The 23,592-nt window shown below is 47.4% G+C and overlaps 10 protein-coding genes across 10 annotated transcripts; 5 read left to right on the plus strand and 5 right to left on the minus strand.

Moving 5' to 3' along the window:
- Positions 1 to 34: 34 nt before the first annotated feature.
- LACBIDRAFT_399283 (uncharacterized protein) lies at positions 35 to 2,155 on the minus strand (the record flags this gene model as incomplete). Its single annotated transcript, XM_001886834.1, is given in 9 exon segments — positions 35 to 244; positions 251 to 508; positions 567 to 644; positions 698 to 796; positions 840 to 862; positions 923 to 1,187; positions 1,319 to 1,481; positions 1,584 to 1,855; positions 1,907 to 2,155. Coding segments are annotated over 9 exon segments (1,617 nt in total).
- Positions 2,156 to 3,778: 1,623 nt separating this feature from the next.
- LACBIDRAFT_332296 (uncharacterized protein) lies at positions 3,779 to 5,267 on the minus strand (the record flags this gene model as incomplete). Its single annotated transcript, XM_001886835.1, has 5 exons — positions 3,779 to 3,828; positions 3,895 to 4,074; positions 4,361 to 4,543; positions 5,018 to 5,171; positions 5,217 to 5,267. 5 exons carry the CDS (start codon positions 5,265 to 5,267, stop codon positions 3,779 to 3,781), a joined length of 618 nt encoding a protein of 205 aa, XP_001886870.1.
- A 2,082-nt stretch (positions 5,268 to 7,349) lies between these two features.
- LACBIDRAFT_309420 (uncharacterized protein) lies at positions 7,350 to 9,735 on the plus strand (the record flags this gene model as incomplete). Its single annotated transcript, XM_001886761.1, has 6 exons — positions 7,350 to 8,125; positions 8,176 to 8,404; positions 8,455 to 8,955; positions 9,008 to 9,340; positions 9,402 to 9,494; positions 9,547 to 9,735. 6 exons carry the CDS (start codon positions 7,350 to 7,352, stop codon positions 9,733 to 9,735), a joined length of 2,121 nt encoding a protein of 706 aa, XP_001886796.1.
- Positions 9,736 to 10,316: 581 nt separating this feature from the next.
- On the plus strand, positions 10,317 to 12,702 carry LACBIDRAFT_332298 (uncharacterized protein; the record flags this gene model as incomplete). Its single annotated transcript, XM_001886762.1, is given in 13 exon segments — positions 10,317 to 10,331; positions 10,387 to 10,614; positions 10,667 to 10,695; positions 10,745 to 10,991; positions 11,137 to 11,356; positions 11,421 to 11,430; positions 11,571 to 11,641; positions 11,687 to 11,748; positions 11,768 to 11,945; positions 11,998 to 12,159; positions 12,229 to 12,285; positions 12,362 to 12,441; positions 12,610 to 12,702. 13 exon segments carry the CDS (start codon positions 10,317 to 10,319, stop codon positions 12,700 to 12,702), a joined length of 1,452 nt encoding a protein of 483 aa, XP_001886797.1.
- Positions 12,703 to 13,159: 457 nt separating this feature from the next.
- On the plus strand, positions 13,160 to 14,599 carry LACBIDRAFT_309422 (uncharacterized protein; the record flags this gene model as incomplete). The annotated part of the gene is made up of 2 exons (XM_001886763.1): positions 13,160 to 14,084; positions 14,148 to 14,599. 2 exons carry the CDS (start codon positions 13,160 to 13,162, stop codon positions 14,597 to 14,599), a joined length of 1,377 nt encoding a protein of 458 aa, XP_001886798.1.
- Positions 14,600 to 14,922: 323 nt separating this feature from the next.
- Positions 14,923 to 15,632, plus strand: LACBIDRAFT_191714 (uncharacterized protein; the record flags this gene model as incomplete). Its single annotated transcript, XM_001886764.1, has 6 exons — positions 14,923 to 15,135; positions 15,199 to 15,242; positions 15,293 to 15,340; positions 15,398 to 15,425; positions 15,479 to 15,548; positions 15,607 to 15,632. The coding sequence occupies 6 exons, from the start codon at positions 14,923 to 14,925 to the stop codon at positions 15,630 to 15,632; spliced, it is 429 nt and encodes a 142-aa protein (XP_001886799.1).
- Positions 15,633 to 16,048: 416 nt separating this feature from the next.
- LACBIDRAFT_192741 (uncharacterized protein) lies at positions 16,049 to 16,946 on the minus strand. The gene is made up of 2 exons (XM_001886836.1): positions 16,492 to 16,946; positions 16,049 to 16,436 (listed from the first exon to the last, which is right to left on the minus strand). The coding sequence occupies exons 1-2, from the start codon at positions 16,896 to 16,898 to the stop codon at positions 16,115 to 16,117; spliced, it is 729 nt and encodes a 242-aa protein (XP_001886871.1). The 5' UTR covers positions 16,899 to 16,946; the 3' UTR covers positions 16,049 to 16,114.
- A 238-nt stretch (positions 16,947 to 17,184) lies between these two features.
- LACBIDRAFT_332303 (uncharacterized protein) lies at positions 17,185 to 19,309 on the minus strand (the record flags this gene model as incomplete). The annotated part of the gene is made up of 8 exons (XM_001886837.1): positions 17,185 to 17,265; positions 17,332 to 17,597; positions 17,677 to 17,699; positions 18,172 to 18,278; positions 18,404 to 18,523; positions 18,589 to 18,915; positions 18,985 to 19,114; positions 19,173 to 19,309. The coding sequence occupies 8 exons, from the start codon at positions 19,307 to 19,309 to the stop codon at positions 17,185 to 17,187; spliced, it is 1,191 nt and encodes a 396-aa protein (XP_001886872.1).
- Positions 19,310 to 20,105: 796 nt separating this feature from the next.
- Positions 20,106 to 21,040, plus strand: LACBIDRAFT_332304 (uncharacterized protein; the record flags this gene model as incomplete). Its single annotated transcript, XM_001886765.1, has 3 exons — positions 20,106 to 20,139; positions 20,191 to 20,694; positions 20,994 to 21,040. The coding sequence occupies 3 exons, from the start codon at positions 20,106 to 20,108 to the stop codon at positions 21,038 to 21,040; spliced, it is 585 nt and encodes a 194-aa protein (XP_001886800.1).
- Positions 21,041 to 21,425: 385 nt separating this feature from the next.
- On the minus strand, positions 21,426 to 23,458 carry LACBIDRAFT_332305 (uncharacterized protein; the record flags this gene model as incomplete). Its single annotated transcript, XM_001886838.1, has 6 exons — positions 21,426 to 21,801; positions 21,908 to 21,941; positions 22,173 to 22,248; positions 22,301 to 22,890; positions 23,160 to 23,235; positions 23,285 to 23,458. The coding sequence occupies 6 exons, from the start codon at positions 23,456 to 23,458 to the stop codon at positions 21,426 to 21,428; spliced, it is 1,326 nt and encodes a 441-aa protein (XP_001886873.1).
- Between the last annotated feature and the right edge of the window lie 134 nt (positions 23,459 to 23,592).

Here is a 23,592-nt window from a genome sequence, read left to right on the forward strand (position 1 = left end):
TTCTCCACCAAATCCAACGTCTGCCCATACGTCCTCACAGTTTCATCAAACTAACAGCAAGCGGATAAACCCTCTTTGCATCCTTCGCCATATTCGTAATCGCATGCAGAACCTGGAAGCCCGCCCAAAGCAAATTCCTGACCTCCTTAAAGAGGGTAATAATCTGCGGATCGATATTAACCGCCAACTGGAACCCCCCTCGGCTCAAACGGACAATCTCGAATAAACGCCCGCCAACGCCCATGTCTCAACGGTTGATGTCGTGCAGCCATGCATCGAATACGGGTCGGGTGTCTAGTTTTTTGCGGAATGCTGAGGATTCAGATTGGAGTTTTTGACCTTCTGCATAGAGCTCCCAGCCTTTACCGAGGACGTCTTCGACGCCTTTCATATATGTAAGGAGTTGTGGTTCAATTTGGCGGGCCCAGATGATGACTCCTGCTATTGGGGGTAGGTCGCGCATTTGAGCCATGTGGTAGGCTTCGGAGAAGCGGTACTGAGTTTTGAACTAGTAGTCAAGTAGGGTCAGTAATTGGAGGTGGATGGGAAAGAGGGAGGAGGGTAACCTTGTCGTGCAAGTGCTTAATGTCCTCCTTTACTGAATCAATAAGTTGTGTCTGGTACTCCTGTATCGCACCACGAATCTACACGAGTATCGTTCAGCAGAAAGATCGCAATAGGCGAAGAAAGCATGTACTTTTGGCCTAACGAAAAGTGCATCAAACTTCGAGAAAACCCTAAACATCTCATTCGCATTGCGCGCCGTGCCAAGTCTATCCCTGAGCCTTGCAATAATCTGGTTCTCGACGCGAGACACACGCTTGTTGTACGCGTTTAGCCGTTACCCATATCTCGGTGCCTTCTGCGTAAAGTATCCACATCAGCCTCCAGGAAAGAGAGGGAGAAAAAGAAAGGTACTAACCAACACTAACGTCCAAAACATCAATCCGCTTGACAACCTCATAAGCCTCCTTAACCTCCTCCTCCATATCCATACCCCCTCCAACACCTCCTTCTCCTCCAAGGCCAACCCCCAACCCCCTCGTCGGGCCCGTCATAACAGCCAACTGCTCATGCTGCTTCCTCCGCTCCATCAAATACCCCACCCATTCGACAAGCTTCCCATGTGCCGGAACATCCTTTGTCGGAATAAACTTCTCACTCCTCTTCCTCGCTACCTCCCTCATGATGTTTGTGAACTCTTTTTTTAAAAGAGATCATCCCACGTCCTGAATATCCCCGTCGTCTGGCGAGGAGACGTTCAAGGTGGGATAGGGTGTGTATGCTAGCCGGTTGGATGTTAGGATCCAGAGGGTTAAAATCTCGTGAGATTGCTTCGACGGATTGGGTAGGGAAATAGCTTGAGTTTTCTGTGTAGGTGGGAGAAGATGGGCGTGAGTGATTCGTGCACTTTGTCGAGGTCTGTGGAGAAGAGAAGGTTGTTGAGCGAAAAGTCTTTCATTAGTTGGTGTACTTGTGCACTGTCCACATCGTTAGCCTTGAGTACAAAGAGAGAGGGAGAGACGCACCGAGATCCGTAGCATCCTTTAACCCGGTATCAGCAATAAAACTAACAGTGGCACCTCTTTGCATTCCTCAGTGCATCCATGACCATCCCCACCTCCTCGCTCCTCAGCTGCACCTCTATCCCCTCCAATGCCCTTTCGAGGCTCAACCAGAAGTTGATCTCTTGCGATGCCGTACCAGAGGAAACGTCTCTCGTGAGCTTGGTCACTGCTTGGATGGCTTTGATCCATGCGTTGACGTGCAGGTGGAGAGAGTTGAGAAATGTGCTGTCTGTGAGGAGCTTTGATGGGATGTGGGAAATGTTCGATCGTTGACCTTGCGATTGAGCCTTTGTTCAAGTCAGCGAGAATGGCATCGTCAGAGGGAGGGAAAAACCTACCAACTCAACAGCCCGTTGAATCACAGGATGAACAACCAAACTTGCCTCTGGAATCTCCACGTTTTGTTGTAAATGCAACAAACCCAACTCGAGCTCTGCAAACTTTTTCTTCGTCATCGGTATGCCCAACTTGCTTCTCCACCTCCACCCCCACCTCCTGCGTCTTTCCCTGCCCCTGGTCCCTACAAACACATTGAACCATGGCTTAACTCCGCAGCTTACCACGGCGTGTAAAGACTCATACGGCATCTGGTCACCATCAAAGAGATTGAGGAAGTGAAGCTGCGCAAAGAGCGGTACAAGTGGGTTGAGGTGTTCGTTTTATGAGCGGAAGTGTTGTGCGTGCGTTGGGTGGTAAGTGAGATGTGGGGCGAGGTGGTATGTGTATGTCAGTGTTCCTCCGTCATCTGCATGGTTTCTCTGTGAACATCTATTTACGCGAAGGTATGAATAAAACGACAAACCTTCTACCTCGTCCTTCACTTTAACGATATACACCACCCCCCAGACTCAGCTGCAAACCTAGCAACACGCTCATCGAACTCGTCATCGAGCAGTGAGTCCAACTCTGATGGCAAAGCACCAATGACAGGTGGTAAGAGGGCGAGCAAATACATCCTGAAAATGTCTGTATTGAAAGAGAGCGGTTATGTTTGTGATTCTGATTGTGGTGGGTCATGATGGTGCCCGTTCGTAGCGGTTACTGTGGTGTCCATGTCCGTATTTTCGTAAGCGGGACCATCGAAAGGAGGGGGTGATGCGAATTTCGCTTTTGATGTTCTCCACAGCGAAAACAGAGACCGTGAAAGCGAAAGAGACCATCTAGGTGGCGTCCTCCTATGACTTGTAAAATGATGCTGTACGCCCGTATCAGTCGTCATCGTCTCTTACGGACTATAATCTAAACACGCACATTATTGTATCAATCCCTTGCTCTCGCGAGCTGTCACCAAAACGCGTTGTTTCGCCCCAAAAAAAGGATGGTCGCGGTTAAGAGACCTTTGTATCGCTCTCAAACCTCCTTAGAGACGTGATTGGGGGAGAATTGAGGGCACTTTTGAGGAGATTAAGGAGATTTGGACGCCGGTCACTGTCATGAGAGGACGTGTGATGGATAACACCATAATTGTCACACCAGGGTATCCTCCTCTGTGTCTCTATTTATCTGTGCATTCAACAGTAAATCCAAATTGTCAGCGGTTGGTGTAGTATCCATGTCTGTATTTGCAAAAGTGGTGATGGTGGTACATAAGAGGAAAGGATGAGCAAGCAAAATAAATTAAGGTAGACTCGACATGTGTTACGTGTAAGCGCCCTGGTCGAGCTTGGCTTCCAAATATCCCATCTTCCGCTGCGTTTATGGTATGTTTCATACCTTGGATCTTGTCTTGCAGAGCAGCATTGATAGTTTGTGCCTGTCAACTGGTAAATGTGGACCACCATCCGAACAGCAAGTTCAAACTGTTTACCTTCTTCAGCTTGGGGGTATTGCTCTTTAGCTCCTTGTCGATATGTTTTAACTCTTCCCTCAAGCCACTAAGGTGAGACTTGCAAGCAGCCTTATCAAAAGATGGGGATGAGAAAATGGCAACCCACATTGAAAACAAATACAAAACACGTTGTCTCTAGCCAAAGTTATTGCCGATTCAAGACGAGAAACTTCCGAGACGAGGTTTTCGTCTGTCTTTGCGCAGGGCTTCTGCTTGCTGAGTTCAAGGTGCTGCGATTGCAAGTTGTCACAGACACGAATCAACCCTGACGAAACCGTTAAACTCAATAAGGAAGTACGAGGAACACAATGATAATGCTGACCTTGAACGTCATTTTCGTCCCATTTCTTGCTGTTATTGTGCGTACTTCATCCTCCAGTAATCAAACCACTCTTATGGATGATCGTGCCTTCCAAAGGACCAAAGCAACAGCTGTCGTTTACGCACAAAGATCAACTCGCTGAAATGGAGGTTGTTATCCGTCGAGGGCAAACGTACCTTTCACCTCCTGACCTTTGTCATAACACACATATCTTGCAACCTCCATGGTTTTGCAAACAAGAGCATTCCCACAAGCGTGATGAATAGCTCGCTCAATCGCAGGCTCGTACTGAACCACATCCACGGCTAAATAAGCACCCTTGGCAAAGGTGCGGAACTTGTCGTTGATAGGTTTCACTTGGATTGTGACCAGTGGTATAAATTATGCATGTACTACGCACCATTGTCAAGAAGCTTGAAATGACAATACAGGTGAATGAGAAACATATTTCAATGCAATCAATGGCTGTCTTCTCCTCGTCAAAGACAATGGCGTCAATATTGCGTCCAAGGACAACAGACACCGCTGCTTCGTACTTTCGTTTAATTGGTTTGCAAAGGTCGACGACCATCCCTCAACACCTATTAATTATAATACATTATTCGGCCTTCACTTTCTGGAGATCGTCTCCAAATCACTCACCTGGGAAGATCCGCTGCAGGCTAGCCAACGTCTTCTTGAGGCGAGCCTCACGTTCCGATTCGTGCTTGTCAATCCCGGACTGCAATAGCTGCTGGTAGACGTTCTGAAGCTTCTCGTCCACTTCTGCGTCCAATTTCCTATTCACTACGTTGGTGCGGATAAGGATATCTCGAGTGAAGTTGCCTATGCTATTTTCTCTCTCTCAGCCTGTTGATTATCTAGTTCTTGTCGGACACTCGTCAGGTTTGCCTGTAGTGACGAAATTTTCACGTCGAGCTATCAAGTTTGATGATCAGCACCACTCAGCCATTCAATCTTGACCTCAGTTTTTCGAGCAGTCTGCACTCGGAGATCCTCGCTTCGCAACTCCTTCTTCTCCTCGTAACCTTTTTGCTTTTCAGTGAGTCATGCAAGTGTTCTGCTCTAAGTCTTTTCTTCACGAAGAAGAGCTTCAAGGGTCTGTCGTTCATCAACGGCGAGTTTGCTTGACGATGATTTCCTAATTATCTATGTGAGTAAAACATCCAGCTGACATTAGGGATCAGCCTACAAAGCACGTCCAGGCTTTCCTCGGTTAGCGCTACGTTGTGCTGAAATGCTTTTCTCTGCTCCTCTGTTCAGTAAGATCAGCTGGACATTAGGAACGAAAGCGCAAACCTTGAGCCTTGTCGGCATCTCGACGCAGCCGATCAAACAAGTTCTCCTGCCGAGTCTTGAGGTCTTTGACGACCTCCTCCTTCAATTTCTCAGTGTTATTCATCTTCCATGTAGCATGCATAATATGAGCCTCGATCGTGACGAGTTCAGGTTTCTACAAGATGTCAGTGACAGAAATTGAATGATAGAGCCAATAGACTTTGCTAGCTAACGCTTTCTCGGCCTTTTTGATTCCCTTCTCCGTCTGCATGGCGACCGTCCTAGCTTTCACCTGCTCCGCTCGCGCCGTCTCTAAAGCGTTGTCATGGACTCTCTGCTTCTTTACCCAAACCCGTCATTCGCGTGTGGATTGACAACAAAGAGTCAATAGCTGAACATCGCAAAAGGGCTGGGGTTAGCAAATAGGTGATGCAAGGAGCTTGCACCCAGTTCTGCATGCCACGCGGGGGAGGTAGTTATGAGTAGTGTTGCCGATGGGGGTGGTTGAGCAGAGCCCCCCGCTGGCGATGCTGGCCTTGGCGGCGATGGAGTCGTTCGTCGATAAGTCTACTTAATTGTTGCCTAATTGAGCAAGTGTTCCATAGATCCGGGAATACTACCATACTTGGAAGTTCTTCACCTCGTGGTATCAACATATCTTCCACATATTTGCTGCGTAGATATGGACTGCCTTTTTTAGAAATATCTTTTTCCAATATCTTCGACATTTATCCACCCACAGTATTCTTGATAATTCTGACGGAAAAAAATTGCTTAAATGAAATAAAAGATTTTAAATTTCTTTCAACTAATTCCGGTAGTTAAAAGGTAGTATTATTATTAATATTTGCCCCATTTTTCCCCATTATCCCCAGTGGATATATAAGCCAGGGCCCGCAGTGTCTTGGCGTTCTCCGGCCCTTCCCCCGTGTCACAGATCTTACAGATCGGTCACATCGTCGAGACTGTCTATTCAGCTGGTCGCAGCCTTACTTACAGTGTCTTGCATAATGCTTTGCAGCATGAATTTTTTCAAATCATATTTGATTATATTTGTAGTGAACCTGATATGTCACAACTAAGGCCCAACGAAATGATCCCTGTCCGGAATAAGCCTGAATGTGACATCTCAGGACCAGTTTAAACACAGCCAAATACAATTTCAAAAAATTCACGCTGCAAAGCATTATGCAAGGCACTGTAGGCCAGTACAGTTGCGGACAACTAAAGTCAACAAATTTATAGACCGATTTATTGAGACCGGTAGGGATTTTTTAAAAGTCCGAAAACCATCGGAATAGGCAGGAATTGAGTAGATCTTTCAAATGGTACGAGCCGATTTCCCAAAAGTGAGGATTTGTCAGAAAAAAGGTCCAAAATTTTGGCGCAGGCCCAAAAAAATCGATAAAATCTCGAAAAAGTCATTTTGGATAGATCTTGATGAGTACTGTCAGAATCCACTGAAAGAATAAAAATAAAATAGATCCTCCCCTTTAAAAAAAATTGCTATTATGCTGCCTAAACCTAGAGGCTGTCCTCCTAAAAAACATTGCAACCTTGCACGCCTCCAAAATAACCCTTTTTTGACTTCCATTCCATCAGTGACATCATTTTCTCAAGGCCGTCAGCCTGTCAGTGAGGGAGATGATGAGGAACTGATCACGAGATCTCGAGAGTCACATCCATTGCACAAGAAAATGAGGCAAGGGAAGCTGAGGATTCAGGAGAAGAGATGGATATGCAGAGAGTAACTGGGATGAGCTTGATTAGCAGGATTTTCCTGAGAGACTGGCTGAGATGGCGATGTACGATGCAAAAAAATTGGCTCAAAATTTTGGCGCAGCCAAAAACTCGTGGGAATAACATGAAAACACCATTTTTGAGCTCCTTTTGCCTGTCCAGTTTCAGATCTGTTGTCAGATTTCCGTCAAAAAATCAGGTTCCTGAGATACTCAATTTGTTGACTTTAGTTGTCCGCAACTGTACCATGCCGTTGACAAGAGTACCTGTGACATTTCGGCTGTGACAGCCTCCATCTTTCCTCCGTACCACTATCATCGACATTGGAGAACAAGTTTATTTTATTACTTGGACTCAGGTTCGATCTTGCCGTATTTTGGATCCTCGTACCGTGGATAAGTTTCTGGCCTAAACACTTAGCTCAACTCAGTCAAAACACAAGAATCAAGAGCCCTCTAGTTGCTCTCGAGCTTGCTCTGGCGGTGGTGCTAAGTTGAAGATACTTTTATCTGCACATTTTTTCTGTAAAGCTCTGGGTTCTCCCTCATAACTATCAACGTCAGATTACGCCAACGACCTGAAGCTTGAGCAGAATTCTCAGCAAAGTGCATATATGCGCGCAGAAAGCGATGTCTTCCCGGATGCTACAAGCTCTAGTCCTACTTCTTTTGCCACACCCGATCTCCCTAGGACTTTCGACTTTTCCGACCCGAGTTCCTCATCCCTGCTAAAATGTTGCCCGACGGCTTGGATCTTCCCCGAAGGCGGTGTTCCCTTATCAAGCAGCCCGCCAAATTGCTCAGACTCCTCTCCCCTTTCTGCTACATCCGACTTCTCCGAGGGCAACGGTGACGAGAGTTCGTCTAGCACATCTCGGTCTTCCTCAACAAGCTGCGAATATGGGGATTTCAATGATTCCGGTACAGGTCATCACTATACTTCTCCATCCTCGAACGAATTTGGCAAGCGCCTTCATGACCTACTACTCGTCGTTGCTCGGGAAAGCAGTTCTGTTGTCGCTGGTGGGCCCTCGCAGGTTTTTGGTCGTGCTGTTACGCTTTTGTTCTCATCCCCTTCTCCGCCGCCCGCCGAAGAAAAATCTCATAGCCAACATGGTGCGAAGGTGGCAATCGCCACATCTCGCTCACTGGAAACAAATCATATTAGTATTGAACCCAGGTTTCGTCCCAGCCCTTTTACGCAAAATAAATCGTTCTCTTTCAGCAGCACTAGCTCCCTGACAAGTATTTCGGATGATTCCAGTCAAGCAAGCTCCCATTCAGATCTTCAAACCCCAGTATACCCCCCACCTAGACGCAGAGTCAGCAGGCAGGCAAGTCAAGAAAACACAGGACATCGGTCCACTCGTCCGCCCCTACTTCAGCAAAGGTTAACTCAACTTGATGGAATGCCGCATACGCTGACGTACCGCACCACAGATACACGAGTTTCCCAAAGCTGATCAATCCACCAGCTCAATATAGAGTTATAAAACGACCCCAATCCTTCCTTGCTGACCAATTGCGAAACGCTGCAGGCGAACCCGTGAATAAAAGACTCAAAACCCAGGTGGACTCAGATAATGTGCAGTCTCGACAGAGAGCTTATGCTTCCCGATCGGCAAGTCTGAGACGGGCGGCAACTCTTCGTTCAGATACAACAGGGAAGGTAAACTTTGAATCTTCTTTCCCTTTGATGTCGTCTAAGTATACATCTAGACTCCCACCATGACGTATCCTTGTGTACCAACTGTCCCTGCGACGCCGCAAGTCGACTCGGCCACTGCGTTCCGTCGCAAACGGGAAGGTTATTGTTTCCCAGAGCGTCTGCCTCAAGGGGTTCCAATCATAGCTCCACCCAGTAATCACGTGGCGAGATTTCCATTGAGCGCCGAGACAATTGCTAAGATAAGACTGGGAAAATACCTAGCTCGGGAGGGTATGGGGAGGGTTCGGGACGGGCTACCGACTGGAATCTGTCAAGATGACGGAATGGATGACTGCTTGATATCAGCTTTACCTCACGAACAGGACAACAGCGATAGTGACGAGGAGAACGGAAATGAGGGCGAGCGAGAGAAAGAGAGAATTGGTCACGCTCAATGTCGAAACCGAGCCAAGGAATGTAACATGGCTTCGCGCAGAGAGTGGGAAATGATGTTAGATCTCGGCGAAGATTTCAGAAAGGAAGTATTAATCTGGATCTTAGAGGTTGTCACCGTCCGCTTTCACGCTGGTTTGCAAACGCTGACAAGCTTACCTCTAACATAAGGTTCTTCCCGATCTGCACGACGATGGATCCACTACGTCCTCTGCCTCTTCATCGCGTCACTCCTCTTTCACCAGCAGCTCCTCTCGGAACTCCTACGTTTCTTCGAACTTATTCGATCAGCTGATATCTTCTCCGGAAACTAGGTTTCACGCTGCCTGGATGTTTTTGCGCTATTTTTTCCTTACTATGTCTCCGGAATCGGCCATTTGGCTTGATCCTGCTAATGGCTCCACCTCCGTTATAGCTATAAAAAAGAAGCGCTGTCTCGAGGATATCGGCCGTATGCCCATCATTTGGGACATCGCCGTCGGCTGTTTGGCGCTCAGTGTCAAGGTCTCATTCTGACTCTATTTTTCTACTCTCACCCCAGGATAGTCTACTGATCTTTGTCTAGTTTCACCGTGACTTTCTGGAACCACTTTTTCCTGTTTTTGCCTTTGAATTTTGTGATTTGGCGCCCCACCGACTGGCATACGAGAATTTAGAAGTGCCTTCCACTGCTCGTCTGAAATATTCTTCCAACTGATTTGAACGCGTAGACTGCCCAACGAGATATATTTTCTGCTTTCTCTTACTCCCTGGGTGTCACCCCTCAGCCGATTATGGACGAGTTATGGATAGCGTTGCCCTCACTTCGATATTTGCTAGACTTTCGAGGCGGATGGAACTTTACTCAAAAGGAAACTTGGTGGAGGCTGTTCCAAGCTATCCGCGGTGACCATCATTGACTCTTCTACGAATGGGTTGGACGAAAAACTGACGTTTTCGTTTCCAAACACAGAAGCTGATGTTATGAGATTTCCTATCTCTTTGCTAACCTCAACAGCGCTGGCCGATGCCATTGTAACTTGCCTGGAGAAAAAGTACGAGTACGAAGCAGCATGGGATAGCAGCGTCGCAAGACACCGCTTTGCAGGGCGGCCGTATCGGGACGACCTTGAAAGCGAACAGCAGACACGGACAAGGAAGTGGACAAAGCGTGCTCGGCGCGAGGCAGATGGAGTCATTCAGGACATTCAGGCCTCGGTGGGGATAACAGACGTGGGTTATCAATCTCTTTCGCATGGCCATTCGGCATCTAAACGAAATTAGGACCAACTGCGGGTTTGTCGCGCTTGGTTCGCTGTTCTCGATGCAATATAATTGTGTAAATCCCTTTCTATTACTTTTCCACCTGCTTCTCCCTCTTGTCTCTCTCTCCACGACCAGCCACCAGCTGCGATGTTGATTCTACAATAGTTGATTCTTCAATATATAGCCCGTGCCTATATCACGAGCGTGATTGGTGAGTATGACTTTTGTATCCACAATGAACATGGATCCAGTAAGTAAGGCAGATGTAATTTCTCGTTTGAATACTCTGAAACTTTTGCCAGCAGCTCCCCGCATCCCTTCGGGCTTGGCGCGATCACAAACCATATAATAATCCTGAATGGTACAAGCCCTGGGAACAACTCCGGCCCTTCTTCCTTGAACGTGGCTATGAACTCTTTCGTCCGAGGTCTGGAGGCGAGCTCAGTATCCCCTACGGCACTCCCTCTCCTGCATTGGACTCCTTTGGGCTCTATGGTGATCGGGGGAATAAATTTTACAGTGGTATGGGACGCGTCAGTTAGGACTTCCTCGGTTCTTTTGCGTTCTCTAATCATTTCCTTGCAGTACCCTCTGGCTTTTGCAGCTCGAGATAGGTTCGAAGTGCATTCTCCCTTGTAAATGTTGCTCATTTATGCCTCTCAGGAAAAATAGAGATGTAGTCATCAAGCTCGTTGCACATGGCGATGAGGGGCTCAACGAACTCAAAATCCTACATCTCCTCAATTCAGAACCACTTAGATCGGATCCTGCCAATTCGACTGTTCAGGTTCTTGAATTCCTGAGTTTTAGTGATTGGCAGTTTGTAGTGATGCCGTTCTACGATGGATGTGATGAATCGCCTTTCTTGAGGGCGTCGGAATGTCTGGACTTTGCAGAACAAGTACTGTCAGTAAGTCAAAATTCAGGCGCTGGAACTCGGTGTTGGGCTACTCTTGGTTCCTACTCAGACGTTGGCCTTCTTGCATCGCAATCATATTGCACACTTGGTTGGTCACATATTTTTGTATTTGCCCTATATCTCATCACCTATGTAGGATATTACCCATGAAAATATTGTGATGAATCATCATGGGAAGGTCCCAGGGGACCCATTCAACAACATTTGGCCCCCTCCTGAATTTCGCTCAACCTTTCCTGTGCGATATTATCTCATGGATTTTGGATGTTCCGTCCACCTCCCACCCAGCTTGCCCCCCCGGGATCGCCTGATCGAACCGTTCAAGATCGCGCGAGAACAATGCCCTGGGGAAATGAGTGTGTCAACAAAATACGACCCCTTTGCAGCGGATATTTACGTTGTGGCAAGAGTCTTCTATAGCTTGTGCAGGGTACGTTTTTCATTTCTTTCCATATGAAGCGAAGCTCTACTTCCAGGATTTCGTTCCGGATGTTCCTGGATTCCTGGACCTTCTGCAAGACATGTCATCCTTTAATCCCTCACGTCGAATCTCTCTCACTGTGGCACTAGATCGGTTGAAAGTGTTGAAGTCGCAGACACCCTCTCAGGTGCTGTCGCAGGTCAAAGAGACCGAGCTATATGTGTATGAAATAATTCCTAGGAGCTTCTTCCGTACGTTGTTTGAGGTTATCTCTACTGGACGATTGATGTTCGCCTGTCGGTTTGTGTGGGCAAGCTTTCAAAAGTGGTGAGTTTCTCTTATTCAGTATCTTATCTGTTCTTACACTCCACGAGGCTCAGCAAGGGCTCCACGAAAATGGCTTGAGAATTTGCCCTACCTACTTTGCTTTGCGGTCATCGAGATATCATTGCATGATCTGGCCGACGCGCGTCAAGTCATGATTCTCGAAACTGTTGCTCAGCTCCTCTCAGCTCCCGTATACGGTACTTTCGGCGAGAACTCGTGATGTATTTTAATTTTCAAGACTGTTTTCAGGTTCAACTAAGGGACACGTTCTCAAACGCTTCGTAAACTTGCACGTTGCTCTAGATCCGGGTGGTCCGGGATGGGGCGTTCAAACCATTTTTACAGCGGTCAGTGCCGGATTTATTGTTACTGAGTTGTGTTTGAGTGACTTCAACGGAAGCAAGACGGAAGGTATGTTCGCATTGTATGAACTTGAGAATACTTGGAGTCGCATGGTAGTGTAAGAATGAGTAATTTCAGCTTTCCAGGAGGACTGTTGGTTCACCGCAGGGCTGAAGAATCGGCAGGCCGTTGTATGTAAGATTTTGTAAAATTTGTTGGCAGTTCTTGTTACGTCCAAAAATGCCGCAACGCTATACTTAGATAATGATAGCCCTGGCACGAATGAAATTTGAATCGTGCGGGCTGTTAAGCATGTTAAGTCTCGAGAAAACGGTGAACGGCGCCCCAAAGGTGAGTCAAGTTTGAGGCCTCAACAGTGGTCAATGATGTCGAGTATCAAGGCTCGGCACTGAGCGTAAGAGGTTCACGAAGGTAATTTTACTGTTACAGCATCGGTTGACCGGTCAAAATGGACTGCATGGTTAAAAGAGTGCATCATACGTACCTCTGGCTGTTCAGGATGGAGAGTTGATGTCACCGGAGCTTCTGGATCTTGCCCGGTCACCGGTCACCTCTACATGGGTAGCATCATCTTTCTACAGGATGGTGTGATCTGATAAAAAGTTTTTCACCTTATGATGACTGGCTGGAGGAAAGCTTTACGTTTCGGTTGCATCCTTCGCGACTTCAGCGCGATATTATTATAACAATATGCCTATTTGAGGAAAGTCAGTCCCACTCGGAATTCCAACGTTGCTTGACATGTTGGGGACCAGGGTTGGAGAAAACGTTCGCTTTTCCCTTGGAATCGAGGGCGATGATTTGGGGTGTCCAAGAGCAAAAATCTGAGGGCTGGAGTTTCAGCCAAGGTCAGCTGGTGCCAAGTGCTGGAAATTACTCGACGCGTGACGGGATCCGGAGCGACCCCTGTTTGCTTCCCTCTTCCATTGCTCAATCACGTTGGATTTTGACAAACATGGTCCGAACCGTCACAGTCATACATGATGCCAAAAGGCTTCATTTGAACATATAAGAGTGGTGAGGTCTCTTCGCTTTTTTTTCATGAAAAATGGCCACCGTTTACAACTTCGACGCCCCCAGGCAAACTTTCGTTGACTGCCGCGACACCCCGACTCTTCGACCCACCATCCCCCAAGAATTGATTGAAATTATAATCGACTTCGCCAGACACGACACCCCGTCACTCAGGACCCTCGCGCTTGCCCACCCAAATTTCAGCAACGCATGTCAGAAATATCTGTTTTCAACCGTCACCATTTGCCCCCCGAATCCTACGACAGAGAAAAAAACCACGCCTGCCCAGCGGTTCCTACAATTATTGATCTCATCTCCACATATCTCTCGTCACGTTCGTGCATTGACAATTGAATGTCAAGGGCACAGTGGAGACGATGAACCTTGGCTTCACACCGATACCTCTCTCCATCTCATCCTTCCCCTTCTCACTCGTCTCACCAAAATTGCCGTTGTAGGCGGAGCTGAGCCCGGCAGCGGCTTCAGCAAATCATACTTTACCTCCTGGTCATCACTTTCTTCTAATTTGCGATCAGCGTTGACTTCGGTGTTGCGCTCAGCATCCGTTGTTGACATTGAGATTGGTGGTTTCTCACTTATGCCAACTTCGTCCGTCAGCAAATGTTCGGCGCTGAAGCGGCTTTCTCTCCTCCCTGTTTACCTTGTAGACGACACCGGAATTGGAGCCACGCACACGACGCCGTCTGGCCCTCCGGATACTACCAGTGCGATCCCCGTTCAACGTTCAGAACTCGAAGAATTCGAAATTCGGCAGACATCTATTACCCTACGGAGGACGACAGACTGGTTGCACAGTCCAGGCTGTTACCTTGATGTCACCCGCCTACGAAACCTCAACGTTCACGTGGTCACACTCGAAGACCATAACAGCGTGGCGAGGATCCTGGAAACCTGTTCAAGTTCCCTGGAAAATCTGAGCCTTGACGCAGGTTCTGAAGGTCAGTGAACATCTTTCATTCAATTTGGATGCTCGCTCACTCTGTCCCGTCTATCTCTCTTAGTGAACACAGTCAGACACATTCATGGAACTATCTACCCGGCATCGACTCCTGCCAGTTCGATCAGCCTCGCTTCGCTCCCTAGGCTACGCTCTTTGACGCTTCACGCCACAATAAGCATGTTAATGTTGAACAACCGACGCTTTGCCGATCCTTTCCCATGGCTGGTCGCTTTTCTGGAGACGCTTCCGAGCTCTAACTGTCTCTTTGAACTGGAAATTTCCGTCGAGGTCGCCGTTGGCAAAGAGATTTTCAACAAAATCTCCTGGGAAGAACTGGCTCGCGTCCTCGTCTCGGAGCGGATGTCAAGTCTGCGTACGGCGCGGTTGGAGCTGCGGTTAAAGGAGCAAGTGTTGGTTCATGGGTTGCCGCAAGTTCTGGAGGGGATGCTGGATGCTGATGAGCATTTATTTGAGTTGCGGAGTAGACGGATTTTGGAAGTTGACGTCCAATGACCGTTATTTCTTGGACATGTTTTGCTTTTTGTACTTGATCTTGTTGGCTTGTAATCGCTACACACAACTGCTAGCTGTGATGGTGTTTATTCAAATTCAAGCTTGCATATCCACCTTCCATGCGTTTCCGGGGCTTGCAGTAGAAATTCAATCCTGCCAACCAACACCAATTCCTTGCTAACCATACAGGCCAATAATCGCCGCCGACGCGCTGACGAGCAACTTTCCAGTTCGAACTGGGTAAGTTATCGTTTGCCGGTGTTAGGATCGAAAGGCCGTCCAAGAGCCTGATTTGACCAAGATTTTAAACCACATCCTCAGAAATGTCCTATTTTCTTCCTCATCTTCCTTCCGGCTGGCACGTTGATGAGGCTATCAAGTCTGAAGAGGATCGTGTCGTAGTTATCCGATTCGGACATGACTGGGACAGCCAATGCATGATGATGGATGAAACGCTGTACTCCGTCGCGGAGAAAGTCCAGAACTTTGCGGTCATTTACCTGGTTGATATCACGGAGGTGCCAGACTTCAATAAGGTGACTGAGGATAACTGGCTTTCTGCGAAACTTCTGCTGACGTTCAATACATTGAAACTATAGATGTATGAATTGTATGATCCTTGTACCGTGATGTTCTTCTACCGGTATGCATGTGCTATTCGAGACGTAGGAAAGGAGCTGAACTTGCAGCTAGTAATAAACACATCATGATCGATCTGGGAACCGGTAATAACAATAAGATGTAAGTCGTGGTTACCACTCATATTTCATTGAGCGCTCTGACATATCCCTGCCTCAGTAACTGGGCCATGGATAACAAGCAAGAGGTTCGTACATGTGCTCAAATTTGGATAGCGATACTTATACTTTACCCCCTTAGATGATTGATATCATCGAAACGGTTTACCGAGGTGCATCGAAAGGAAGGGGTTTGGTGGTTTCGCCGAAAGGTCAGTCATTGATCGCACATTCATTCAACTCCCTAACCTCATTCATCTTCTTTGACAGATTACTCTACGCGTTACAGGTACTAGATGCCCTGAGATGGCCCTTGTCTTGTGTTCATCAACCTTGTTTCATAACCAATGTATGTACAACAGTGAACTGAACTTTGTTTCAACTTATTCGTTGGACTTTATGAGGCTCTGCTTTCCTTTTACGACGAGCATACCTTCTTCTGCCCTTTCGAGTTTTCGTTATAATCCAATCTGCCTTTCTTGGGGATTGGTTGTAATCGAAGCTCATTTGGGACGACAATCCAGTGGGCATCGTCAATGGGTCCGGAGGTGAATAGGGCCAAGCTCTTTTCGCAAGATCTGCATCACAGTGATTGGGCGAAGCTGAAAAAGACTCCAGTCCCGAGTCTTTTTCAACCCGAACAGTGCAATACCCCATCGAGGCATCTGAAGCAGTCTATGACGTTCTTAAACGGCAAGATCAATGTCGTTTTATATTGAAACACATTTTCAATTTGACGGAAAAGCGAAGGTACAAGCACAATTGAAGTTGTAAACGCTTAATCCTCTTCCACCTTGTGCTCAAACATGAAATCAGTCCTCAAAGCATATTTGAAACCCTTCGTCACCTCCTCTCCCGTATGCCAGATACCTCTCTGCTGAAAAATCAGAACTCTCCCCAGCTTGGGCTCAACATCAACCCATTGCTTTTCGTTCCCGCTATAAATTCGTGTGGCGCCTCCCTGTACGCCCTCCTTCCCGAGATATATTTGAAGCGTCACTCTGGACTTGCGCCCGTCAGGAAGCTGGAGTTGGCCATCACAATGACCTCTGAAGAAATTTCCGGCACCATAGCGCAGGTAGCTAAGGCGCTCATTAACCCTAACGTTGTCACCAGTCAATCGATGGGGCATATCGTGGAATAAGCCTTACATACCCAATCAACTTCCAAACACCTTCCACTCTACCAGGCGCGCCAACAACTCCTTCCCACTCTCCCCCTGGTCTAATCTCCAAAAGTTCCTGGACATAGGGGAGAAGGCGTTCATATAGTCGGTTTGCAGCCTCATGGTCGAATCGCAAGATTCTTTCACTGTTTCTGTAATCCGTGTTTACGTAACTTTCCTGTGGCTTCAAACCGTAATGCAAGGCGGCCTGTTTCCATGTCTGATCAGACTCCGCCAAGGCGATGAGAGCGTCACATTCATCGGGGGTGAAGACGTCATCCAATACTTTCATGTAGTAGCCCTCATAATCTCTTGCTAAAGGTGTTGTTGACCAATCAAAAACAGGCGCGTAGACGGCTGCAGGGGCATCAATGCGCGTGTCTCTTGGGTAGACCATCTCTCGAAAGCTGGCACTGGCAGTGGGCGGTAACAGAAGGGTAGATCAACCATGGCCATTTTAAATGCGACTGAGCATCTTGAAAGCATAGCCAAACTGAGTCACGCTCATGTTGCTGTGCATTTCGGTGCCTTGATCATGAGGACTGACACGTTGTTCAATTGAAGGAGATTTTTTTTAGTTCAGTTTGAAAACATTGCTAGATATCTAACAAAGTACCTTGCCAGTGACCACAACCAACGAATTTATTGCTCGTATACGATCCTGCTTGTGCATTATTCAAGAATCAACGTTTCAACGAATAGATCTGGGTAGTAGGCCGTTTCGTCTTCATATCAATCAACACCAAAGCACGCTTCTCCGCTTTCTTGTTGGGTTGCATGCCCCCCACATGACAATAAGCGAAACCGTCATGCTCCAGAGTCTAATTGACCGTAATTTCGCCATCAATGAATGTGTTCAGCGTAACCTCTTCGACCCAGACTTGAGTCCATTCGGCTTTCTCCTCCCAGGAATTCCCTCGACGGGCACGTTGGGTACAGTTGGTACCAAGGGTCTCGTCATCGAGCCAGACGTAGTCCTCGCCACTTCCACACTTCGCCTGCTTTGCGTTGTGCAAACCATCCCCGTCGATGGACGAAGAACAAGAGCCCTTCAGAGCAAGACCTTGTCGAGGTGAAGTCCGGTTGTCCCAGTGGTCTATCTCAAGAGGCGTTTAGGCCCACAGCATGTAACTCTTGCGGAGCATGACACGCCGTCCAGGACTCGTAGACCTCACTGATTTTCCACAATTGGTCCCAGCTGAGGTATGTAATCGATTGCAGGCGAGCTATTGAAGACCTTGCTCCTAGCATTATAGAGCACGAAGCGAGGATGGACGTGCAAGGTGATCACTAGAAATTCAGTAAATGGATATATGTGCGTTTCGTATGCAGAGATCATGTGAATGTATGAATAGAACGACCCAATATTTGCGTGGAGCACAAAGCTCCAGAAAGAGATGAAGGGCGTAAACCTCTTGAATGGGTGGATGAAGGGGCGGATGACGTGACAGAGGCGGAATGAGACATAAGGAGACTGGATGCGAGTGGAGGGTCAGAGCCGGAGGGGCGCAGGATGACGACAATTGTCGGGAGAAAGTAGTCATGAGGAATGTAGAATGCGCATGTGTGTTCCAGAAGAAGATTGTAATCGTGTGCTCATTGGAGAATGGAGGGAGGGTTAAGCGGTAGAGCAGATGATTGAGTAGCCGACGTAGATGTAGGATACTAACGATTCGTTAGTATCCTGTAACGATGTTGTTTGCGGGATGTGATGATCGATAAGTGTCTTGGCCGAACGCTCATACACTTCTACTTTACATGACGTATTATGTGTTTCCTGTATGAATAACTCAGGTTCAGTTACCTTCAATTTCATAACACGTTCAAGACTTACGATGTAACTAAACTGACGAAACGGAGCTCCCATCCATCTTCTTACGTAGAACTTCCCTCCATACAAACCCACACCAGAGTCGCACAATACTGCAAAGCGGCACCCTGACTGGATATCCAAGCCACCGCTTCCACGTCAACAAAGTGAGCACCAGGGTCACGACCCCAACCCCAATTGACAAGAAAAATCTGGAAAGAGGTGAAAGAGGTGCTCCGGGTAGGATAAAGATGCCCAAACAAGCTGCCCATGCTACTGGACCCAAAAGAACGCAAAGGTATAGCGCGAGTTCAAAGGGTAGCATGATGATCGACGACCATGCTAAGGCCAACTCGTCAGCTGGAAGGGAATGGGGGTGAAAGAGATTGGGCGCACGGTAGAACCTGATGATGCACCACAGATCTAGATCGGGCACTCCTACATAGTAACCAGTGTGAAGACCGTCGAGAGATGCCGGCACATGTAGAATCCAGTATACACCGATAAATTTGATGTGTTCTTGGCGAGTGATGATGGAATGCCAGGTCAACGTTGTGGAACTAGTGTGAGGTATTCGCTCGGGATCCATCCCCTCGAATTGAATCTTCAAGTCGAAAAAGACAATATTAGCGACAACCCTCGCAAAACGGATAGATAATCGCCGAGAACTCACGATATCTCCGGGGACCATGACATTCCCCAAGTCGACAGACTCAGTCCTCCTATCCCAATCTGTCGCAACCATCTGACGAGGGCTGGACGCAGAATGGAGGAGAGAATCGTATTTGAGCGTAAGTATACCCCTAATAGTATTCGGCTGACAATCAGGTCCGATGGACAAATGGTGGAGGGAATTCTCACATAGCGTAGTCTATTGCCATGTTGGCAGGCGGATAGAGCCTATAACCGTGTTCGCCCCTCATCCCAGGCCCAAGCCTTGCGCTTGGCCTGAGTGGATCACGAACGGTTACTGGAAATGGAGGGATTGGTTCTGTCATTATAGAGGTAAAAACGATTGGTTGAGCAAGGGGTCAATTCATGTTTATACAGGGCCGGAGCCACAAGTATCTGCAACTGAGTGAGTCTGCGATTTATAGGAGGCCTGGCAGACATTTGTCTCGCAAAGGTTTCTGCTTACAATTGAGGGCCTCCATGTCAAGTCGCCTAGGCCGTCCATTGTCCAAAATTTCTGTCCGACGAGCACTAAGACCGTCCACGCGCGTGTGAGGGAATCAGTTGAGCTTGAGTCGAGCAAGGTCCAAGTTCTGTGCCAGAAATTTATGCGATAACGTGACTTACTTGAATGCCTACTTTTCATGATCGCTGCGCATCTATGTTCAATCTATCCGCCCTTCTCCTCTCGTTCCAAGACTTTCCTTTAGGGGTACGGGGAACACCTGCTGTCCCAAATTCCAACAAAGATGTGCGCCATTTGATCTACTTGTTGAGGAACGTATCAAGATATCTTTTGATTCATTTGACATGGCCTACGATGACTTGTGTGTCAATGGCCCGGCAAATCCGCATGTGCTTTCGGCGCCCAATACTGAATCAAACGATGAACTAGCGAAACCCTCACTCGCTGCGAAAACCTATTGGCTGGAAGGAGACAAAATCAATGATACATTGTCTACCCAGCAAGCACACAAGGCAGTCTTTTCGAGGGATATTGACTATCGCACCAAATCTAGTTCTCAGCCCGATATAAAAGCGAACTCACGGATGCTACGCGTTGTTACCACATCCCCTTTAGTAAAACTGCATTCCTCCAGTCCGGCAACAAGAAGCCCAAAAATGGTTTACAAAGGCTGGAAGGACTGGTTTGAATGTAAATCTTGATTCTTTCGATTCTCGACATACCCCGCTTACCTTAATTCAGCCCACTGCACGCTTTGGAAGAAAGGAATCGAACACAGTGACATCAGCCTTGATAATCTAATGTTGGACCCCATCCTCGGCGTTGGTGTCCTGCATGACTTCGACCTCCTGAAAAACATCGGCTGGAACGTTAGAAGCGAACGACAGATTGGGACCGTCGCTTTCGCCGCTTTTGATCTCCTGAAAAAGGAAACAATAGAACATCACCCCGTTCGAATGTATCGCCATGACGTTGAATCGTTGATCTGGGTATTGGTCTGGGTTTGTCTAAACCTTGAAAGAATTGGCGAGAAGCCCAAAGGCATGGACCGGCTTAAAATGACCAGACAAATTTGTTACTTTCGTTCATGGATGAATGATCCCTCCGCATCTGAAGATGTGCGATCGGACTTTTTGAAGGACTATCTTACCGACTGCCATGCATCTCCACGTTTTGAAAAACTTTGGACCCTTGCAATGCGCTTTCTCGAATGGTTCAATGACCGTGACAGGTCGAGGGAGAAGCGTAAGTGCGCATGGCGAGTCTTGCTCTGGGGGGCTTTCAGGGAGCCATCTGAGGGCCACCTTCATCAAGAGATAGCAAACTTTGTGAAATCATTTGAAGCATCTCCTGCTTTTGCCTCACTTACAGAGTGATTTTGTCGTAGCAGTTATGTTTGTGGTAACATTGCGATTTGGAGATTATACCCTTGATCCTCGGAAGTGTATGCGTCCTCCTGGGCACAAAGTATAGTAGCAGTGTTGTCGCTCCCTATGGCGTGCTCGGTTGCCTCAATCAACAATTTACGCACCATTCTATTACAGGCCAGTGCTCTTCAACTGCAAGACAGTTGAAGACGGCTGTGCGATGAGTTTGCTAGTGCTGCCCTATGGCGCTGGCAGTGCTCTCCATAGTCAACAGGCCTAGAAGTCGACAACTTATCATCACAATTTGATTGAAATAACATTCAGTCATGACTAGCGTTACAGAATAATTCATAATATCATTAGTTATGCAGAGCTAGAGTGCCCTCTTCAAGATGACAGTTCGGAGATCGAGATACTAGCCGCGTAATCGGGGATTTGACCAGCTAACTTGTTCGGTAAATCATGATCGATATCCATTGGAACTTCGTCCACGTCCATTGCGTCCAGAGGGACACGTCCCACCCACGCTTGAATCCAGGCGGCCTTCTCTTTTCAAGCCTTCTTCGGCGACGGGTCGTGGTCCAACTCGGCGAGGGTAGCGTCATCAAGCTAAGCGCAATCCTGACTGCCTCCCGATTTCTGCTTCTTTGATGGAGAGGCATCTGCTGGTAGTTGTGTCGTGGCCCGTGTCCGCTTCACAGAACGGGGTGCTCGCCGAGAGGTCGTCCGATCGTCCGGGTAATCATCATTAGCAGGTGTATATGGAAGTCCTGCTGCATCAAATTCTTTCGGAGCACGACGCGTCGTCCAAGCTGTGTATATGTCATCGATCTTTTCCACGATAGATTCCAGCCCAGGTGTGTTGTTGTCCTCGTAATCGATTGCCGAAGCGCCATTCGCGATCTTGCTCCCAGCATTGAATAGCACAAAACGAGGATGAACGTGCGAGGTGACGGTAGGAAATCCAGGGAATGGAAATATGTGCCTTTCGAATGCATTTGCAGGGATCACATCTACATCAGTCGTGCCGGTTTCTTTAACCTTCCCTTTACAACTTTTCTGCCGATGGACAGGCATGGCTCTCATCTTACTGTTGACGACTAGCATATATTTGTATGGTGGAGGCTGAAAATGAGTCATTACTATCACTTTCATGACAATAGAGTGAAGAGGGCACGACATATCGCCATAACTGGAAAGTTATGTGGATCGTTCCTCGTGGCGTGATATTGTTCAATGATGGATTCTTCAGGCAGTAGAAAGCATGAATTCGCGTCGAATAGGCGGTGAAGATTTTTGGTGACTGGGAAAGAGGAGTGTTCCAATAAGGTCAGATCCACTGAACGTTTGACATACGGAGAAATATATTGCGATGTGTGTTGACATTTAAAGTACCGAATTTCATGTTCCACGAATACTCAAGGTTAGTTAACTGTGGGGGTCGTTAGTTGTGAGTGAATACTTGCGTTGGACTTTCAACTCACTGTCGCAAAATCAGATTTCCGAGGTAACACATGGGCGTACTCCAAGACATCATTAGTATTGTCAAGGAGACAAACTGCAGCAGCGACAACTTTTTCCTTGGCTTTAATGGGGGTCTGACGTTGTTCTCGCTTCTCTGGGGTGTCGTACGTCACACCGCCTCCGGTGTCGGATATCACTGACCGGGGAGGTGTGCAAAAGTGGCGAGGAACGGGAATCAAGGGAGCAGGAGGTTCCGGGGGTTCAGCATATGCATACGACGTGATCAATGTCTTCCTTCTATCAGGTTGGACTCGGCTTGGGGCAAAAGTACTTTTGAATTTGACGTGGGTTTCGTTAAGTTTCATCCAATTAGCGTATATCTTCACGACATCTTTTAGTCTTTTATCCACGTCTCCGTTACCTTTAAAGAAAGCCTTGATCTTCGAGAACTTGTCTAGTTTCTGTCCAGTGTTGAAAATGACGAAACGGGGATGAACATGAGAGACGATGGTTGGGAAGTCCTCGTATGGATAAACATATGTCTTGAAAGCACTTGCAGAGCTAATCTCCATGTCATCGACCCTTCTATGGATCGCAACCTGTCTCATATCTGGGTGGGCGACCAGGGTGTATTTATATGAATCATGCTAACACCGCAACTGTCTGTTCAGTCAACGTTTGGATAGAAGTGGGAGAAAAGTTTCACCATCACTGCAGGGAAGTCAATAGGCAAACCCTCGTTTTGATAGTGTTGATTGTATTCATCCAAAATATTCGTTTCTGGCAATAGAAGCCACTTCCCCTCGTCGAACAAATGATGGAATTTGGCGCTCACTAGGAAGGTGTTAGCCCGAGTTTGGGGTATAGTGAACAACTCACGTCGAAAGATGTTACGATGGGAGTTATGATTTAGCGTTCCCGGTTCGATACCCCAAGAACACTCGAGACTGGACATCTATTACATTGTCAGATGTTTTTGAAGTAAAAGGCTGCTTATAACTTACCAGCTCGTTTTTCTTGCCATCTGCGTGTGACACGACATGGGCATAATCAACCACATGGCGACACTCGATGTTGTCAATGAGGCAGCGTAGTCGAGTAATATTGCCAGGCGCTTCGTTGACCCTCTTGAGTACGTCGTCCGGAACATGATCATCGTAATTTCTGGTCAACGGCATAGTGTCAGCATTTGGATGGCGATGAATTTTGATTGGAGTACCATTTGAACCGCGTTTGTGGTGATTATAACCTGAGAAGAACAATAGAGATATTGTGGGTGGCTTGTCGGCTTCCTGTGGGCCGTGGCCTTGGT

This window comes from Laccaria bicolor, genomic scaffold, assembly GCF_000143565.1.
Source record: "Laccaria bicolor S238N-H82 LACBIscaffold_40 genomic scaffold, whole genome shotgun sequence".
NCBI lineage: Eukaryota > Fungi > Basidiomycota > Agaricomycetes > Agaricales > Hydnangiaceae > Laccaria > Laccaria bicolor.

Excerpts from the sequence above, each read along its gene's own strand:
- LACBIDRAFT_192741 (XM_001886836.1), bottom strand. The coding sequence starts at position 16,898 with ATGGTCTACCCAAGAGACACGCGCATTGATGCCCCTGCAGCCGTCTAC. Across the intron at positions 16,437-16,491 it reads GGTGTTTGGAAGTTGATTGG|GGTTAATGAGCGCCTTAGCT; the intron begins GTATGTAAGGCT and ends TGACAACGTTAG.